Below are 21,386 nucleotides of genomic sequence, written 5' to 3'. Positions count from 1 at the left end.
CCCCTTCCTCTGCACCCCTTCATGGCAATACTAGAAACATGTAAGTCAGCAATGCACAAAAAGTTATGACCTGTTGGGCCTCCCCGGTGGCGCAGCTGTTGAGCGCTGGGTTGCGAAGCTGCCCGCGGCCTCTGTGGCGCCGGTTCGATCCCCGGCTGCTTCCTGGCCACCGAAGGAGGGTCCCACATGGTGCGCAGACCTCTCCTGCCGCCCGCTGCTCCCCTCAGCAGTGTACTTCGGTCCTTCTGCCTGCTCTGCTCCCCACTCTGGCTCTGGTGAATTCTCTCACCCTCCCGCGATTCTGACTGTACCCAGTGCATGTATAAACAAAACAAACAAACAAATAAAATAAATAAATAAAGCATGCCTCTATTAAAAAAAAAAAAAAGTTATGACCTGTTACTCATTATCAGTGACAACTCCTAATAAATGAACGGGTCCCAAAATAATCATCACTGGTGCTAACAGTACAGCTTTTTTGTGCCTCCTAATGACAACTCCAATGAAATATACTTAACAAAATCCTTACCGAGTCTGGGGCCTCCTGATGGCACAAAGGATTAAATCTCAGTACTATGAAGCTATCCGCAGCCATCCCTGGCCAGGGAGGTGACCCACATGGCACAGCAGACCTTTCCTGTCTTGCCTGCTGCTCCTCTCGGCAGCGTATTTCAATAAATCTACCTGTTCCGCTCCCCACTCTGGTGAATCCTCTCACCACTACCACCCGCTCCCCACCCTGCATCTCTGGCCTGCACCCCAGCTCTTGTATGCATAAATAAATAAATCTTTTTAAAAAATCCTTACCAAGTTTATATCTCATCAAACCTCTAGATGTAAAATTTTACAGGAAATGTGAGGGGTAGAGAAACATGTTCAACAATGCTAGAGGAATGGAATCCCAAAACCTGCAGTGGAGAACCCAGGATCAACCTCCTGATTCAACAAATTACAAAGTAAAGAAGAGGTGAGGAGAACCTAGCAGGCTAAGAAAAATTTAAGAACTGATAATGCAACTGATAATCCAGCTTCACTGCATCTTCATCAAATAACCAAAAAAGACATATTTGAGAAATAATCAGGGAGATCTGAATGTTAAATAATGTTAAGGAATCATTTTTCATATTTTTTGGCTCTGATATGGCATTGGGGTTAGTTTTTGATGAGTATCTTTTAGATATACATATAAAATTATTTACAGATAAGAGATAAAGTCTAGTTTGCTTCAAAATAAGCTGAGCAAAGACTAGGGGCATGGGTGGAGGAAATGAGATTGGCCAGCTGTCCATCATTGAAGCTGAGTGAGGGGTCTGAGAATTTGTTATACTATTTCCTTATACTATTTCCTTATACTATTTCCTTATACTATTTCCTCCTGTTTGTGCATATTTAGAAGTTTGCATAATAAAGAAAAGGTTTTTTTTTTTTTAATGAATGGAAAGGACCTAGAGATGAAGAAGAGTCTAAATTCTCTTCTAAGTGATTCTGCTTTCCAGAATAACCTGCTTACGCAAACAAACACTTTTTATATAAATTCCCCAAGTAATTACCTTGATGGAAGACTTGGGTTGACTCATCTTTTTTCCAAACGTAATTGGGAACTTCTGAAAGGCAAGTGCTCTTGCCACAGGATTACATTAAGTTGAGCTCACAGGAAATATCACATGAACTCCTATCAAACATTAAATGGGTGACCGATGAGATGTAGCTTTGGCTGCTTGTGCAATCCAAGACTTAGAAACACATTCACTTTAATTTCTATAATCGTAGTTGGGGAAAACCTTCCTCATCCTGACACCAAAGATAGAAACTATAATGACAGATCAGCTCCATAAAAATGCAAAATGTAGTAGACTGAAACCATTGTCTTTTTATTTAACATACTAAGGAAGGCATTTGCCAGACATGACAGAAAAACAAATTAATATCCTTAGTATAAAAAAACCCTCTCTTCCAAGTCAGAGAGTGAGAAAGAAAGAAAAAAAAAAAAAATATATATATATATATATATAAAGTCCCTATTTTTAAAACTACAGAAAATGTGGATGAATAATTCCCAAAAGCACCTAAAGTGAGTGTCAGAAACAACATAGGATACCCAGTTAAATTTGAATTTTAGATAAGTAACCATTTTTATTGGGGTCACACTTAAAATATTTTTTGTTTTGTGTCTAAATTTAACCATAACTGGGCTTCTGGAAACCCTCATAATAAATTTGAGAAAATAACCAACCACATTTCTAAGAATGCTGGGAGCATAAGTACAGTGAGAAGTGTGGAGACCTGGACCCGGGAGGACCCCAGGCCTGTCAGACACCTGCAGAGAAGGAAGCCACACCTGCAGGCACCACAGGTAGCTCAGGAAAGCATTTCCCTCAGGGGAAAGAAAAAGTGGCCAGTACTAAGGAGCAGAAGATTCCTTAAACAAGTATCATTTTTAGTTGCTCTTAAAACTTTGTTGCAACCTCTCCAAATGCATTTTTATTTTTCATGGAAAACTTTATGCTGTATTATATAATATATATGAAAAGGAATATTAAAATTTATATACTAATCCTCCAGTTTAAAAAAATAAAACATCACTGATTGAGTGCAAGTCTTCTGGGTCCCGTCCAATGTATTTCTCTCCATTTTTGCCCTCATACCCTAGGCAACCACAAACCTGAGCTTCAGAGTTAGTGTGCCCTAGTTTTCTCATACATTTTTTTACCTATGTGCGTACCCCTATACAAAATGTAGGGGTTTTTTAAAAAGATTTATTTATTTATGCATACAAGAGCTGGGGTACAGGCCAGAGATGTAGGGGGAGAGAGGATTCACCGGAGACAGAGTGGGGAACAGAACAAGCAGACTGACTGAAACACACTGCTGAGGGGAGCAGCGGGCAAGACAGGAGAAGTCTGCTGTGCCATGTGGGTTGCTTCCTGGCTGGCCAGGCATCGAACTCATGCTGCAGAGGCTTCGGATTGCTTCATAGTGTAGTGCTTAACCCCTTGCACCACCAGAGAGGCCCACAAAATGTAGTTTTTGCATGTTTTCAAGCTTTATGTAAATAGCAGCATGTCTGTATCTTTCTACAAGTTTCTTCACTCCACATTTTAATTATGAAATTGACCCATAATAATGAGTATACCTTTAGTCATTTTCAGTGTTAAATAGTATTTCAATTTTTGGTTATACCATAATTTATATTTCTAGTCTCCTGTTGATGGGCATTTAGCTGGTTTCCAATTTTTCATTACTACCAAAAAATGCTGCTATGAACACACTTACACACGTTTTTTAGTATATATTTCAATGTGTTTCTCTAGCATATATAGCCGAGTGCAACCACAATGTTAAAAAATGTGTGTACCTTCAATTGTAATTCTACAAAATGATTGTACTAAGTTATATTTCCTCTGACAGCAATAAATATATATTTTTTACAGTTATGTCACACTAAGGTTAATTGACAACTCTTCTTTAAAGCAGACTGAGGGGCCTCCCTGGGGTGCAAGGGGTTAAGATACAACCTATGAAGCTGACAGCCACTGCAGCACAAGTTTGATCCCTGGCCAGGGAGCTACCCACATGGTGCAGAAGACCTCTCCTGACTTACCCGCTGTTCCCCTCAGCAGTGTATTTAGTCAACCCGCCTGTTCTGCTCCCCACTCTGTCTCTGGGGAATCCTCTCACCGCCCCCCCCACACCTCTGGCCTGTACCCCAGTTCTTATATGCATAAATAAATAAATCTTTAAAAAAATTTAAAAATAAAGCAGACTGAGTTCAAAGCATGCTGAAAGTGGGTAGGAGACCTGGTATTAACAGTTTCTAAGCCTGAAAATCAGCACATATGAGTACAGGCATACTGAGTCAGATGAGATAGATCCAGAGGTGACTTGGAGATCAGGCTGGATTGAGACAGATTTTAGGATTATTTTAAATCATGCGTGTTCTCATCTTTATTCCTTTCTCCTAATATTAAAAGACGGTCATGTAAGCAAAATTTTATTTTATTTTATTTATTTACTTATACAAGCATTGGGTACAGTCAGAGGCACAGGAGGGTGAGAGAATTCACTAGAGCCAGAGCGGAGATAACAGGCAGACTGACGAAGTACACTGCTGAGGGGAGCAGCGGGCGGCAGGAGAGGTCTGCACGCCATGTGGGACTCTCCTCCGGTGTCCAGGGAGCAGTCAGGGAACGAACCGGCGCTGCAGAGGCTGCGGGCAGCTTCGCAACCCAGCGCTCAACCGCTGTACCACCAGGGAGGCCCAGCAAAATTATTTTAATAATGACTAGTAAATATCTCATAGAAATGGACTATCCCCATGATAACCACTATTAACAGTATGACATATAAAACACCCTATTTTTCCATATGTACATTGACTTTTTTCCACAAAGGAGGTCATTTTACTTGTTTTTATTATTCAATATGTCTCTATAAGACAAGAAACTATCTGCATTTATTGAATATCCTCTTATTCAATAAACATTTATAAAGCACCTGTTCTCCGGCAGGATGGAGTCTATAAAGAAAATTAAGCAACTCCATTGCTGAAAGCTCCTACTCTCAAAAGAAAAAAAGAGAATGCCCTCCCCCCATATTAAGTACCATCTATGAGCCAGACACTGTATTCAATCCTTACTGAAAGTGGCAGGCAGAAAAATGTCCCACCCCAAATATGTCCTACTCCTAATACTGCCACATTACATAGAAAGGAGGATTAAGGTTGCTGGTGAAATTAAGGTTGCCAATCAACTAACTTCAAAGTAAGGACAACAGCATATACTCTCCAGGAAGGCCCCACACCATCAACCACAAGGGTCCTGGAATGGTGAGGTAAAGGGTCAGAACCAGGGAGAAGGCAGCATAAAAAACATCATCAGCTACTGCAGGCTTTGAAGGTGAAAGGTGGCTGCAGCCAACCAATGCAGGTGTTTCTAGAAGCTGGAAAAGGCAAGAAAACAAATTCTCCCCTCAGGCTTCCAGAAAGGAACTCAACTCTGCTGATGTTTTTAGGTCACTGAGACCCGTGTCAGATGTCTCACCTCCAGAAATGTTGTTTCAGTCAGTTTGGGTATTTGTTACAGCAGAAATAGGAATACAAAGAGGGAGCAGAATTAGGAGTAGGAACAGTAAGACATCCCACTTGATCCCCCCACACCTACCCCTCTTACCCCCACCACTCTGGAACATAGATGCTATGACCGCCAATGGACAAATTGGGAACCAAGGAGCCAATTACTCATCCAGGCACACGGTGGCAGAGCTGGATTCACACAGGGGTCTACCACTCCCAAGGCCTAGCTGAGACTGTCTACCACCCTCCTTTTTATGATCAGCTGGAACACAGGGTAGATGGGGGTGTGCACTGCCCCAGAGGTAAGCAAGCAAAGCACAGGAGGCTAGGAGGGCTGTGTGGAACATTATGAATCTTTCAAATGGTGGGTGGGATTTTGACAGCCATAAGGAGGGAAGGAAGGTCAGGAAATGCAAAATGCTTCAGTGTGACTGAAGTCCAGGACACCTGAGTCCAGTGGGAGGTAAGGCTGGGTATGCTGGTTAGTGACCGAAGTTGTCTGATATGTAACTAGCCATGTTTTAAATTAATTTAAAATAATTAAAATTTCAATTTAATGGTTATACTAATCACATTTAAAACTTCAGTAACTACATATGTCTAATATGCAGATATGGAATATCTCCTTCCTGACAAAAAAGAGGTCACTGGAGTCACTTTTAGTTGGTGGGTGATGCTGTGTCCGAGTCATGTCTTTACACTTCCTACCCCACCCTTTTATTTATCATCTACTTCTATAGCCTCTCCCCAGGCATTTTGCAGCACTTCACAAGAATAGATGAACAATAAACATCCACTAAATACATATTCAATTCCCAGCACTGCACTGGGAGATTCACCCTGTCTCCGGTGAATGCTCAGATGCTTCCTTAGTCCTATAAGTGAACCTGGCTAGAAAGTGGGTCCGGCCTTTTCCACTGTCAATACTTTTTGACAATTGACAAAAAGTATTATACTCAGATCAACACTGTCCTGTCACATAAAATAGATTTTAAGGGACAGGGGAAGAGTCGCTTACAACTGTACCGTATTTGTCAAGTTTCAAAACAACTGACACATTCTCTCATGGAAGCTTGATCAGTCCTGATCCTCCCCAGGCGCAAGAGGAGCTCTTCTCAGCTCTCTGAACCTTTCCTGCTTTGTGGAAGCTGCCAACTGTGGCTACTAAAAAATAAGGAGGCTGAAATCAACGGTAAGATAGCGCTGTGACGTAGCAACTGCCTTTAGAATGACATCAGCTGCAAGGGAACTCTGAGTCATTACTAGAACCACCTATGCTGCCTTGACTCCTTACAGGACTGTTGGGACTGTTCAAGGTGCCCCAATGTACTTAGCCCCTTGGCGATTCAGGGTTCATGCAGAGCGCGTGTGTGCAGTGCTAACCCTGTTTGGCGGACCTTGCAAGCAGCCCCGATTGATTTCTCCTCTGCAACTCAACCTTTGTCCTCTCCCAAACAGCTCCAGGTGACAAATGCAGAGGGAGGGGGCTGTCGACACTGACACCCCCCCACACACACATACACACACACATACACCAGCAATCCCAGGAACTTGGCTGCTTAAACAATAGATCTCTATGTGTTTGGGAGAGAAAAGGTGCCCTGTACCTGCTAAGCTGGCCATACTCCCCTCCCCCAGCATCTGCAAAGGGGGGTGCGGGAGGAGGTACAATAAAGGCCGGCATCAAACCAGAATACCCCTCCCCCACCCTACTCTGGCAGGGAAGGCTTCTGACCCAAGCCCACCTCCTGAACTTCTCTCTCTGTGGAGCTGGGGACTCAGATCCACAGGACTGATCCCTGAGCAGGGAAAAGGGAAAGCTGCCCACTGCAGGCTCAGCTTTACAATCAAGCCCTCTGCCAACTAATGTAGATATTGATGCCAGGTTCTGGGTCTAGTCAGCCAAGAATTGAAACAAAAGCCAATAATCACTCCCCAACATGGTCTTTTAGGTAGGGCCACTTGCACATCTGGAACAGAGGAGGCGGGAGCAGAGGAAGAGAGAAAGGAGTCCCTACTTGGGAATTTGTCTTTGTCTGAACTCAGGTGCAAAGAATTGAATTAATCTTACTCTGTGCGTTGTGACACACTCAACATTGGTCCATGCAGGCCTGGCTTTTCTTTTTAATTTAATCAGCTATTAGGTCTTTACTAATTGACAGATACCATCCTCCCACCCACCCAAAGAACGAGCAAGTATGGACACTGACTTTGCACTCATCATCTGGCATCCCCTGCCAACTTCTCCCCCTACTGCACCTAGCCCCCTCCCCCAATCCTGTCCTTCTCAGAACCTTGCTTTTCTTTTCAAATAGCTTCCTTACAGCTAATTTATATCCCTACAAGTTTTTTTTTCTTTAATTTTAGTTATTTTACATGTATGAAAGATGTCATGTTACAGCTTTGGGCCTATTTCTTTTATTTGATATCATATTACCAAGATTCATCCATATTTTCACTCATGTTCATTTGTTTTGACTGAGTAGACCTCTCCACGGTGAGACTACAGCACACTTTATTCATCCAACTGATGGGCATTTGGGCCCCTTCCAGGCTCATATTATTACGAATGCAGCTGCCTATATCTCCATTGGGATTAGAGCTTTTCTTAGGCAGATACACCCTCCTTTTATTTGTCATCTTTCCACCTCACCCTCTTATTTATCATCTACATTTGTGTCCTGGGTCATCAGAAACGTGAATGTTCAACTTTAAGAGAGAGTGAGATAATGGTGACGTGTTTTCCATTTGATTGCATGCTCTAGAGTTTCTGAGATGATTGCTTCCTCTTCCTGTTCTCCTCAATTTTGTTTCTTTAATCTTATATGTCAGCTCTATCAAAATGTTCAAATTAAGTTTTTGGCCAAACACCTGAGTGGCATCTCTGATAAATTCTCCCATATGGAAAGGAGAGCTCTTGCCCAGCAGACAGATAATGATATCTCAGGCATCGCTGAAGACACACTTGAGTCCAGACACTGAGACAGCCTGATCACATGGAAGGGAACTGGCTAGAAGTTGCTGCACATCTTGACAAATGCAAGATTTAAAAAAGGGTTTAAGGTGGAGCTAAACCTGTTTCCCCATCCAACTTTGCTTGCTCAGGCAAGCAATTATTTTTAAACAAAAAACAAAAATCTGAAAAGGAGTGGAAATCATTTGCAAGTAACTAATTTCACGTTTAAATGAGAGCAGTGGGTCCAGTTTGGACATCACTACACAGACAAATTCATTTCAATAAATATTTACAAAAGGCTTAACAGTGTGACCAGGACACTGACAAGTAAGATCTCTACTCTGCCCTCGGGGGCGTGAGTTTGCTATTTAACAAGACCAGGCCATGCCTGACATGCAGAAGTGGCGAGTGAGCACTGTGTAGCTGGCAGATGCCAGGCTGATCTCAAGATGCTCGCTGCAGAGAGAAGTAAAAGTTAGAACACAAATGGACCAGACACAGAAGGTGTTGAAAGGCGGGCATGGTCAATTCTAACCAAGAGTGTTCTGCAGCAAAGTCCCTACAGGACGATGCTGGAGCTGGGTTTGGAAGACCACATCAAACAAGTGTGAAGAGAGAGAACAAATACAAACTATCCCTAAAACAACTTATATCAAATTCCTTACACACACTTGACATTCTCATTGTCTCCTGTTTCTCAGACTTCTTTTAGATCTATTTCCTGCCTCCAGACATGCTAAAGCACCAAGAAAGGAGAACTATGGGTGGTTATTAAACATGCATTATCTGCATTTATTTGTTCGTTCCACAAACACCAGTAAAATCCATCCCCACTAGGTGCCTGACCCTTTGCTGGGCTCAAGTGATATACCAATTGACCAGAGGACACAGTTCCTGTCCTCACCTAGCTCCAATCTGCCAGGATCAAGAGAAGACCAGACAGAGACAGATAGTGGGACCGACCTGACCATCGGCTAGACCCAGTCATCCAAGGGAACCCCTCCCCAGTCCATTCTCCCCTGAAACATTTTCAGTAAATTGTACAGGATTAAAGAAATGGTTGCCTTTTCAGTACTAAAAGAATTCAAGCCAGTTTCCCAGGTAGCTAGCAATTGCTCGGCACAGAAAGCCCAAAAAATCAGGTGCTTCCTACATAATAGGCTCCAATCTGATACTTGATAGCTGCTGGTTTGCAGAGTTAAACAAATGTCAGGAATTTTATGAAGGCAGGAAGCAAATAAGGGGGCAAGGATTGGGGTCTAGGCCTCGGGGGAGCTCAATTAGTGAGCCAGATAAAGTTAAACCGAAAGGGCATGCTCTCGGTTTCCTAGAAAGCCAGCTGTAAAAGATGCCAATCCTTAAGCCTCTGTCACTCAAAAGATTAACAGAAGAGACCCAGGGGTGCCCAAGGGAATACTGCAAACAAGCCAGATGTTTCTGCTCCCCCCAACACTGCCACTCGCAACCAGAGCCACACATATGAGGCCACCGAGAAGCCACAAAAGAGAACGAAGTCTTTAGGCATAGGTTGAAACTCAAAGACATCACCCTTTAGTAGTACACACAGCAAAAATTAATGTTTATAAATCTTACAGACTTGCCTGACGCATGTGACTTCAATGTTTTCTCATTTTGGCATCTCTTCCTTTAACAGGAACTCTGTGGCTCTCCTGACCCCAGAGTTTAAGAATTACCAGTTGGAAGAACATTCCCCACAGCAGCTTGGTGGTGTAGAAAGCACACAACCTGCATGTCCATATAAAGTGGGATTTGGCTCCCAGAGGTACATGGGCACTGAGTGTTTCAAGCAAGCTGTTCAGCTTCCCTGAGTCTCACTTGTAAAATGGCACTAAAATGACCCAGTCTCCAGTTCTTACAAACATAAGCAATCGTGGAAAGTGCCTGCCCAAGTGTTCATACACGGTAGATGTTATTGTTGCCTATGACACACATGCCCAAGACAAAAGCTTCTCCCTGGTACTTTCTAAACACACACATGTGCACATGCATATGCATGTGCGTGCATATGAGTGTTTGTTTGTGTGTGCGCCTGTGCGTGTGTATGTGTGTGTGTGTGTGTGTGCACATGAGAGAGAGAGAGAGAGAGAGAGAAAAAACGCATCTGGGACACACACAGCCTGCTTACAGTTGCTGCTTATGTTCCATCACTGGTATCAAATTAATAAACTAAAGAAGTTGGAAGGAAACTGAACCAGCATCCCTGGTTTCCCTGAAAGTCCTTAGCTTCCCCCTAGAAGTTGCTGCCTCCAATTTCAGGAGGCAGGAAAGGAAAGCCATATGGCCTGAGACACTAGACATGCCCAGCACCAAATGAGCCCCCCACCATTTGTCTCCGGGCCTCTCGTATGGGCGGGCATCCAGATTTCAGTTGGGGTGCTCTGGTCTGCATCTCTGTCTTGACTGTTCCTAATTATTGGAGGGAACACTGTGGCTCTCCTGACCCCAGAGTTTAAGAGCTGCGAGTCCTAATATCAAACCAAGCAGCTTCATTTAAAAGGCATCCTCATCTGCATCCATAAAAGTCACTCCCAGAGCCCTTACTTGCCCCAGCTTTGGGAATGCCTGCTGTCGAGGATTTATGGCACGCCCTGGATCTAATCTGCCGCACTTTAACTGCTGCTGTTGCACATCTGGTCATAAAAGCAAGGGCTGGCCCAACATGGGGACAAACACTTTTCTTTCCTAAGTGGTTGCAAATCTGATCTCACAGTGATAGCTGGGCTCAGATGTAATCAGCCAGCATCTGGGCAGTCATTAAGGCTCATCAAACTTTGCAAGGCTTTCCTCCACACACGACAGCTATAAAGACCATTCTCATATAGCACGAGCTATGAATAAAGAACCTGCAATCTGAACAGGTGGCAAGGGTCTAGGCCAGGGATGCCTGGGAAGAATGCACAAGATTTGCTCCTTAACCAACAAGCACAAGTTGGTTAAGAAACCAACTTTGTTTGCACAAAGATCCCAGTTACTTTCACATGAACTTTCTCATTGTGGCCTGAAGTGAGCAGCTTTCCTGTGTACAGCCCTGATCTAAGTCGCTCTTTGGCCAGCAACCGTCTGAACTAAGTTTGGTCAAATGAACAGTTAGATGGCTTGATGTACTGTTTTGTTTTGTTTTGTTGTTTTGTTTTGTTTTTTTAGAGCCAGAGAATCCTTGCTTAGACCAACTAAGAGTGCAGTACTCTAGACCAGAAATGAACACAATGCCATTGGTTCCAGGAGAGCTGACAATGCCCTGGACACGCGCCCTCTGGCCAGGATTGGCAGGCTGTATATCTTTCAGAAACTCCAATCAGACCAAGGTTCAACAAGTAGTTCACCCTCCCAGCCCCAACCCAGGGGAGGAGACCCTTGCGCACAGAGCTGCTCCTCCCCACCACCTCTCCACAGCCCCCACCACCTCTCCACAGCCCCCACCCCTTCGCCCCCTCCGGGACTGTGCTCAGCAGGAGGGAGCATTAAAATTATCTGCCTTAGGTTTTACGAGCAGCGATAGCTTTTTAAAACGACACAAGGTCCTTGTGTGGCTCTCGGGTAACCTAAAACTCTGTAGGCAGCGCTGACCCAGCGGCCTGCCAAGGACGCCCGCCCTGGCGACTGGGGCCGAGACCCGGCACAGCGAGAGACCACAGGGCAGCCCTACTTGAGCTGAGCGAGCTTCGGGCGCTGGAGGCACCTACTATGGGGCTTGGAGCAAAACCCTGGGAAGAGAGATTAGGAAATAAAGCCCACCAGTGACAGCTGGAGAGGGGGTGGGTTGGGGGGGGGGATCGGTGTTGCAAGAAAAGATGGGGTGGGGGGGTGGGGGGACAATGGAAGAAATTTTATTACACCAACTCCGCCAAACCCACAGGGACTGTGGTCGGTGAGGGGGGAACAGGTCTGACACCCCCCCTTACCCCTCGGTCCGCTGCAGAGGAGCGAGGACGCGCCACCTCCCTCTCGCCCGCAGGTGGGCGCGCGGCTGCGGGCGCACTTACCCTGGGGCCCGTGGTGCGGTGGGCGCGCGCGGGGGACAGCTGCACCAACACCAGCAGCAAGTGGGGCGTGAGCAGGCGGGCGCAGCGCGCGGGCAGCATGGTGCCAACGGGGTGGGCAGGCGACTGCGGGCAGGGGTCGCGGGCTCCGCGGGGCGCACGGCTGCGCCTGCCTCCTTCCCTCCGGGGCCCCGGCGGCGGCGCGCGGCCGGCAGCGGGTCGCGGGGCGCGGACTGGCGGGGCCGCGGGCGGAGCGCGCAGTCATGAACCGGGAGCAGCAGCGGCAGCGCGAGCGTGTGCTCAGCGCGCGGCGCTCGCTCGGCTCGGCCGGGCCGCGGAGGCAGCAGGTTGGGGTGCCAGAGCCCGGGCCATGGGAATTCCCGTTATAAACCCCCGGGAGGGGCGGAGCGCAGGCGGCCCTGATTGACGGGCCGGGAAGCCCGTAGCGGCAGACCCTCTGGCAGGTGAAAGCCAATGGGAGAGACGTAAGAGGGGCGGCTCGCGGTCAACCCTACCGAGGAGCGACACCCTGTTGCCCTGCCAGGGTGGGCTCCCCGAGAGGCTGGCATAAAGAGGAACTTTCTCCCGGCCCTCCTCTCCAAGGGACCCGAAGGGCGCACCGGCAGCCCGGACCACCACAATGCCCACCTGGCTGATACACGGCCTCAGTGCGCAGGACAGGCGCTGTCAGGGCAGGCGAGGAAAGGTTCCTAGCCTCACTTTCCAAACGTGGGTGCTGGGGCGTGGAGGTTCCCCCGCTGCATCGACAACTGGGGAGTCGCTGAGTGATCCGCACAGGTGGACAGTGGCCTGCCTTGGGAGTGGGGCCTGGGTGTATTCACCTTTTTCAAAGAAGCTTTCAGGGGTGGCACCTCATGTCCTGCAGCGATTGGCCCAGGGCCAGTGTCGAGGAGACAAAGTGAAGAAGGCGCTGGGCATCCGCCTGCTGGCGAGGGCCCCCCAGGATTGGAACCCAGGTGTCCTGGCTCCTTGCTTCCAACTGGAGGGGGTAGTGGGTGGGGGCGGGGGTCTCGTGAGAGGCAAGGGGCAGCCTCTCCATGGCCTAGGAGCGCTGGGGTGGTTCTGATCTCCTGGTGGGGGAGAGGGATGAAAAAGCATTGGTGGGGAGGGGTAGCCTGGGTGCAAAGGCCCCAGAGATGGGCCAGAGAAAGGAGAGGATGCCTCTCCTGATGCCCAGTGCACTTGGAGATGACAACCCAACAGAGGGTCAGTCAGATGGAGGGCTCTGCCCACGCAGCCCCTGCAGGACCATCTCGGGACTGCTCACAGCACATTACACCAGCTCCTCAAGAGAGCAAATTGAGCCACTGCAGTCAAGTCAAGGGAACTATGGTTTCCCTTTTTACATGTCACAGGGCCCATAGAGCTTATTTCTTTTGTAAGGACCACACACCTCATGGAGGAGACTCTGTTCACCAACCAGATAGGAAGGGGCACCAGCATTTAACTCCTCTTCCTATCTGGGCCTGAGAGATCCTGACATGGGTTAGCTCTGCTCCCTTAGGGCTTCTCTCCCAAACTATATGAACACACTTCCCACTCAACCCCTGCATTCAGCTTTGCCACCTCCCTTTGCCACCCCTCCCGGCCTCTACCCCGCTTAAAAGGCTTCATTGCTTCCCAGTCCCCTCAGAGTAAAAAGCCCAGAATAGATGCTGGAACAATAAGTAAGTACTTATGCTTCTCCAAACAAAAATCAAGAGCACCTCTAAGAGAACTGCATATCTGCCTCCAGGAAATGGTGCAGTGGTCAGACCTGCTCTCCTGTGGGTCAGGATGGGTTCAAATCCTGGGTCTGCCACCTAGTGGTATAAAATGGCACAAGTCCCTGTTCTTACCTGGAGTCCAGTGTTCCCCTCTGTGAAATGGGGATTCAAATAGTATTCGCCTCATGCGTTGTTTTGGGGGGTAAAGGGAGACAGAGTATATAAAGCCTTGAGAATGGTCAAGTTAGAAATGTCACCATCTGGCATATGAAAAAGGCAAGAAAATTCCTCATCTCATTTTTATCCTCAGAATAATCCTGTGTGATAGAAAGATCCATTTTTGTATATAAATAAATACTAGTTCTGGCTTTGTTTGGCTCATAAATGAGCGCCGAGGTTCAAGTGCAGGTTTTCAAGAATCTGATTCTGCCTGTTAGGTCATGACAGCAATGTCCAACCTCAAATGCCACTGAGTGAGACATCCTCTGTGCTGACTGGGAGTTTCTTCAGTGGTCTGCAAGGGAAAGGAGAGCCCTGAGCTTCACTGGGCTTCAGGGGAGAGCACTGAAACAATCAGAGTGAACCTTTCCTGGAAACAGCCCTTGTATCTGGAACTTGTCCAGCTGGACTGTGACACTTGTCACAAGTAGTACTGAGCTGCAGCACTTACATCAATGTCCGTGTGCCCGCCTGAGTGTTCACCCTGCAGGGCCTTGGCCAAATGCAAATGTCACTGTCAGGCTCAGCAACCTGATGGGTCTGTCCTGACTTCTACCACCTGGCCACAGGCACAGAGTCAAGCTGGTTATTTTTCCGTGCTGGAATTATTGAGAAATCTGTTGGAGAAAGTAAATACAGTTGAGATGTACTCACCACCCCCGCCCACCCCTGGTATCTGGCAGCAAAACATGGCCAGGTAAAAGGCATCGCAATGGTCCTTTCCATCCGTAACACCACATGCTGCTTTCCAGCCAGAAGGCTTACTTCCACGTGGTCACTGGCCCAAAAGTCTCCATTATACTGGATTTCAACCATGTCGCTGAGCTTAAAATATGAGTAATTGCTTTCCAGTTACTTTGCTCAGCAAGTATTTTCTTTCCCTCTGCTTGGCATGTGGGACCTGTTGTAACCATGACCATCATTCAAATGATGCGTTGTCTTCTCCCGACTCTTCCCAAGTCCAGAGAAGTTTAGAAATTCCAGAGAACTAGTCTCCTAAAAAGCATCTCTCTGCAAGGCTCAATCTTTCAGCCCAAGCAAAAAAGTGCAACTGACAAGTTCCTTCTTTCCCTGGAGACCAGGCTCATGGTACAAAAATAAATATATCCTAGCATCTAGTCTGTCCACTTTCAGTCATATTCCTTGTCCTGCTTGCAAGGAGAGATTTCTGTACAAGAAAAATATTCCATATTGAGGTCTGAGGGACTCAAATACTTAGCACTACTAGGAAGTTCTGTTTCAAATATATTTGTGATTCTTTCAGTGCAGTCCTCTCTTGCAGGATAGGAGCTTTCCACTCATTTTCACAAACCCCTGGATGCATCTCCTTCTGTGGTTGGCAAATTCTCATTCTTACGAGGGATCTTCAGCTGCACAGCAGCCCTCTGAGAGGTTGCCATCTAATTCAAGACACAGAGCAGACATACCTGGAGAGTAAAGTCTGAATGTATTTTGGGGGAATTCAGAGACTAAGGGACCCACTATAGACCTAATGGGCAGGAAAGATCTCATAAAGAAGATAGATCTTGTGTGGGAATTTGAAGAGAAGTGTTTCTATAATATAAATACACACTGATTTATGTTTGCTTCACTTGTGACAATAGCTAGCAACAAAAAAAGGTGAGTTTTGGCTAAAGTCCAATACTTTTTCCAAGTACACTACTGTTCTCAGAAGCCTGGGACACCCCAAGAATCCTAGATTCCATGTCCGGATGTATGACAACTTACTACAACACCTAGCATTGAGGATTCAGCAGTATTCATTCCATTATGTAAATGAGTTGACTCACAGAAGTTAACCTTATCAAGATCAGATTTTAAATATACGTGATTTAGATTTTAAATATACATGACCCAAAAAAGTGACTTAAACAATTTAGAAACATTAATATATCTCTTTTTTGTATATATAATTCCCTTCAAAGTCTAGAGTAGCTCCATTTAACCCAGGCTCCTTCTAGTGTCACTGTCATTCTTAATAATAATCTTAATTCACGATTCAAAATGGCAGCTCAAGTTTTTGCCATCATATATCTTTTATCCAGGCAGCAGGGAGGAAAATAGGGAAAAGAAGAGCATGATTCTCTCTTTAAGGACCCCGGTGGAAAGTCACATTTTCTTTTATCTGGTTGACTAGAACTTAGTCATATGACTACCTCTTACAAAAAAGGCTGAAAGGAAAAGTAGCCTTAACTTGAGGTGATCACCTGTTAAAGGTCAAGGTTATCCCAGCTAAAACTCTGGGTTTTGGTTACTAGGGAAGAATAAAAATCTGTGGGACAACCAGCAGTAGCAGCAGCATCATCATAATATTTTGAATGCCAAACAAAAGAACCACAGACAATGCAGTGGAGCCCAGAGCACTCACATGCAGATTCCGGCCAGATCTGCCTGCCCAGCTCCCTCATGCTCACAAATATGAACGGCCTTTGGCCTTAGGACTGGACGCTCAGACCCTTAATGTTGCAAAAATTTACTCCTGCTGTTTCCCTTCTAGGCACCTTGAAGTGAAGAAAAAAAAAAAAAAAAAAAAGACATACCAAAAGGAAGTTCAAGCCACGTGCTGCCAGAGTGGCAAAGGAGAAGGCCCTAAAAAATCAGCAATTCTGATCACTGGAAATAATGCACATTTTGTAAAAATATTCTAGGTAATATCTGTAGTCTACTCTCTCTATTTCTTTCTCTTTCTCTTCTACCTCTAGGGGAATTTTTCTTTTCACCTGATTCCTCTTTTGTGACCTGGTTTCAAAATTAAAATTAATGCTAGTAGCAACTATGAGAACTTAGCAAATGTCAAACATGCAGAGTTCCATAGTAAACTTTGGCATTTACTCTGTGAATTAAGTACCATTAATTTCCCCATCCTATTGTACTAATGAAGAACTGAGATTTTGGGGAGGCTACCTAACTCACAAAGCCAGAAACAAGTAGCAGAATGGGAACTGGAACCCAATCCACCTTATGCCACTAAGAGCTGTACTTTTTGCTAAGCACTTTCCCTGCATGATCTCTTATCTGCAGGCCCTGCTTAGGAGGTCAGCCTTAATAGCCCCATTATGCAGATGAAGAACTGAGGCTTAACCACAAAGGTTATCCTTACTGAGGGTGGTCCTGAATTTTGCATACACATCCAAAGTTTTGATGCCCTCTTAAATCTATCAATCCCATGAGCCAGAAGAATGTACTATATCTGTGTGTAATACATTGCATGTTACTGAAGATTAACTCCTTTTTCCAAGTGTATAAACTCTCTCCCACTCACCTGCTTCACCTTTCATCTCTTGCTTTATTGGCCTGTATTATTTTATACCTTACCCCAATGGGCCTTTCCCATTCATCAAGCCTATAACTACCATACTTGGGTAATCCAGAGAAAGCACTGTTTCAAGGACCTCCTTCAGACAGGTTTAACATTCCATTGCAAATCATCACTCTTTGGTTCTAATCCGTTGGTATGGAGGAAAGGCAGTCAAACAATGAAATTGTATTGCATCCCTACTGTTTACCAAGCACTGTACTAGACACTGGATATACAATGAGAAACAATGAAAAAGGGCGACTGAGCTCAAGGAGCTTAAAATGGGAAGACCGATATTAAGCAACTAATTACCAATAATTAATTCACTAATTACAAGTGTCTACAGTACTGCAAAGATGTACAGGGTGTTTGGGGTGTTATTCAAAAAGGGTGCTGACTCAATCTGGAGTGTCAGCTTTCTGGAAGAAGTAATATTTTAGGTGAGAGCTAAAGGATGTCTGGCTTAATCTGGGCAAAGAGCAGGAGGGAGAGCATTTTGGGTGAACAGCATGTGTAAAGGCACTGAGGCAGGAGAGAAGATGGAACTAAATTTACCACTAACTGGATCACTCTTATCATTTAGCTTTTGGTAGCCCAGGAAAAATAGTTATCACAGTTTACCAACTGGGGTTGATGGACAGAGTGGAGCCCCACAAGATTAAGCCTAGTCACCCATGGCAGTAGACCTCTCAGTAACAGCCCATTGGTTGACTTTTCTCCTTTCCCTGTTGCATTTCCCCACCCCCTTACAATGCTTCCTGGATCTTCTCCAAATAAAGTTGTTGCACAGAATTCCTTGTCTCAGAATCTGCCATTGGGAAAATCTAACACAAGACACAAGGTGAAATCACATCATGGTAAAGTAGCTGCAGCTCCCAAAATTGTTGGGGGAGCTATCCCCACTTTATCTAGAGGCCTCACTGTGGACATCACCAACCCATCCACCTGAATTAATGGTCACAGTGTTCCCAGACCCCCACCCTCTTCCCCTCCCCCCGCCAAAAATATTCTACCAAGTCATACCACAAGAGAATGATATGCTTTCAGATTCCAGGGGAGACCTGTATCTGTATGTTTCCCCCTACAATGAATATACATTACATTTCTGATAAAGGGAAAGTGCTATTTAAATATAAAAAGGAAAGGTCAAGTCCAGTCCCCTCTGCCTTCTCACTGCACATTAGTCCCTATACTTCCATGACCTTCACACCCGTGGCTCCCCATCAGGAACCCCCATCCCAACTTAGCTATTTATTCACTGAACATTTAGCAAGCCCTACTCTGTACAAAGCATGCACCATGCAGAATTCGGCCTCTACCCTCACTTAGACCATCTTCTTTCCTCCTCACCAAGTCAACTGGACTCTTGCTGCCAAGGTGGACCATGATAGTGTAACCAAAGCAATAAACTGTCCAACAATAAAGAGAAATATATAGTAAGTTTTTCCCCAGGTGCTATATATATATATATATATATATATATATATATATATATATAAATGGCTATTTATTGAGCATTTACAATATGCACTCAAAACCCACTAACTTCAAAAACGCCATCACCAACCATCTTACAAACATCCCGTTTCATCCTCATGCTAATTTTATGCTTGATAGTATTCCCATATTTCAATGAGGAAAGGGAAAGTCAGGTTTAGATACTTCCCTGTGGTTACCCTGCCTCAGTGGCAGTCATTTATGAACTTGAGTGAGTCTGGCCACAAAGCTCATGTTCTCTGCCCCTAATCTGTTTTGGAAAAACTGAACAAGCAGAAGGAGCTGTTTCAACAAGCCCATCTAAAGGTTCAGCTAGCAGAAGAGGCAGGAGCCAGGCCATCTCCCTGGGACCTAGGTTCAATTTTAATGGCATAGTCTGAAAGACTCTGCATCTGGACAAAGCAGCTCTCAGGAAGGGGCCAGCACCACAGCTGCCTTCCCTAAGTTGCACTGCATGGACTCACAGCAGAATTTGCATCCAGCCATGGAGGGTGACTTCCCGGCCTTGCCTTCAACCTAGCCATACTCAGTAAGAACATGTAAAAACCCCTTAGACCTACTTCATTCCTACCTTTGTGCCTCTACCAGATGTCTTGCACAATTAGACATCTGTGCAGACAGGAAACACTTGCATTTGGATGCATGTGTTAGAGGCAGGAAATAAAATGGCTGAGAGTTTTGATTTGGGTTTTAGAAAGACCTTGATTTAAATTCCATTCCTGTGACTTGATGGCTGATCATGGACATGTCAGTCCACATCTCTGGGTCTCAGTTTTCTCAAGTGTGAGAGAATAATTGAAAGCATCTTACTCATTCACACCTGTTAGGATGGCTATTATTAAATAAATAAACAAGTATCAAGGCCTCTTGCGGATGTGGAGAAGTTGGAACCTGTGCATGGCAGTGGGATGTAAAATAATGGGAAACAGTGTGGAACTTCTTCACAAAGTCAGACATGGAATTACCACATGACCCTGCAAGTCCAGCTCTGGTACCCTTCCAAAAGAAATGAAAGCAGAGACTTGAACAGATATTTGCATAGCCATGTTCATAGCAGCATTACTCATAATAACCAAAATGTACAAACAGCCCAAGGGTCCATTGGTAAATAAATGAATAAACAAGATGTGGTATATACAAACTATGTCATATTTTTCAGTCTTTTTTTTTTTCATTTTTGCACAGAACTGGGGTGTAGACCAGAGATATGGGGGGATGGGTAAATGAGAGGATTCACCAGAGACAGTGTGGGGAGAACAGGTAGATCTACTGAAATACACTGCTGAGGGGAGTAGAGGGTGAGACAGGAGAAGTCTGCTGCACCATATGGGTCAGCTCCCTGGCTGGGATCAAACTCAGGCTATAAAGGTGATAGCACTGAGACTAACCCCTAGGCCGCCTAGGGAGGCTCCATATTTTTTAGCCTTAAAAAGGAAGGAGATTACAGGGTAAATGATTTTCAGGTTTTTCTGCCCTCTGCCATTAGGATTGCCCTGCCTAATGGGGCACCTGTGTTTTGTTACATTGTTAACTTCTGTGGGCCATGGCTGCCCTATTGATAAAATCACCAAGAGAAGCAACGGCAGGAGAGAGAAGGGGAGAAGGAGCACCAGAGAAGCCAAAGTGAAGACTTGCCAGGCTCTTGGAGGCCTTTTGGCCTCCTGGCCCCCTGGCATTCCTTCCTGCTGTGTACCTGGTTGCTACACTACATGTAAAAGCTCAATAAAAGCCTGAAAAATGCACCAAGGGCTCCAGGACTCTCCTTTACCTGTCTGGTCTGCTTGGTTCATAGATAACCTGCTCAGTGCCTTCCTGCCACTACAGAGACCCTAATGTTACAGGGCAACCCCACGCTAAAACTGGTTGCCTGACTGTGGGTCCTCACCTGTACACTTAAAGGGGACTTAAACTGCAGGAACACACAAAAGGTTAACAAAAGGCTTATTTACAAGAGAAGGGGAATGAGGAAATGTACAACTCTGGAGAAAAGAGGGAGATAAATTCTTAAATGTGTCCTACCTGTCCTACCCATTCCGCTGACCTGGAATCCCAAATGACCCTCAAAGACGTAACTCCTCCTGGCCAAGAGCACGAGCCAAGTGAGTGAGACCCCACTAACATGACTGGCTATAGTCACAAATGCCCAAAAATGGCTGCTTAACTCCGCCCTTAGGCCCTTGCAACCTCTTTGGGGATCATGGGATTTGTAGTTCCCAGTGTCTTGATGGAGTGGGGGCAGCATCCACAAAGCCTGTATGGAGTTTGCGCAGGACATCTTTTCCACCTAACTCTAACACGTGCTACCACAAGGATAAACCTTGAAGACTTTATGCTAAATGAAATAAGCCAGACACTAAGAGACAGATATTGTTTGATTTCACTTGCAGGTGGGACCTAGCATTGTCAAATCCGAACTGAAGGCTGAATCTTGATCATCCCAGAGCCTAGAAGCAGAACTGAGCAAGGGAGAGAAGACTCACAGAGAAACCGCAGAAGAGACGGGAGGGGGTTACAGGTAAACAGAAAGGTCGTGTGGACAACAGGACCCAAAGAGACAAAACTCCCAAAAGCAGCCCAGGAAGGAAAGAGGAAGGCCTAGAAATCAAGAGAGAAAAAG

The 21,386-nt window shown here is 45.5% G+C and overlaps 1 protein-coding gene across 7 annotated transcripts in view; it reads right to left on the bottom strand.

The window, feature by feature from the left end:
* SMOC1 (SPARC related modular calcium binding 1) overlaps positions 1–21,386 on the bottom strand; it is a 189,555-nt gene that overhangs the window by 125,704 nt on the left and 42,465 nt on the right. For 2 of the 7 annotated variants that reach the window (XM_037503585.2, XM_037503586.2), the window contains exon 1: positions 12,032–12,152. The exons of 4 other annotated variants lie outside the window; for them this stretch is intronic. In XM_037503585.2, coding sequence (XP_037359482.1) covers positions 12,032–12,130 — 99 coding nt within the window. In that variant the 5' untranslated portion in view covers positions 12,131–12,152. Of the gene's footprint in view, positions 1–12,031; positions 12,381–21,386 lie in introns of those variants that run through there. One more of the 7 variants, XM_037503587.2, reaches the window with a different exon arrangement.

The sequence above is a fragment of the Talpa occidentalis genome, unplaced genomic scaffold (genome assembly GCF_014898055.3).
Source record: "Talpa occidentalis isolate TD23 unplaced genomic scaffold, MPIMG_talOcc4v2.1 talOcc4.11, whole genome shotgun sequence".
NCBI lineage: Eukaryota > Metazoa > Chordata > Mammalia > Eulipotyphla > Talpidae > Talpa > Talpa occidentalis.
This window is presented reverse-complemented; position numbering and strand designations above follow the sequence as displayed.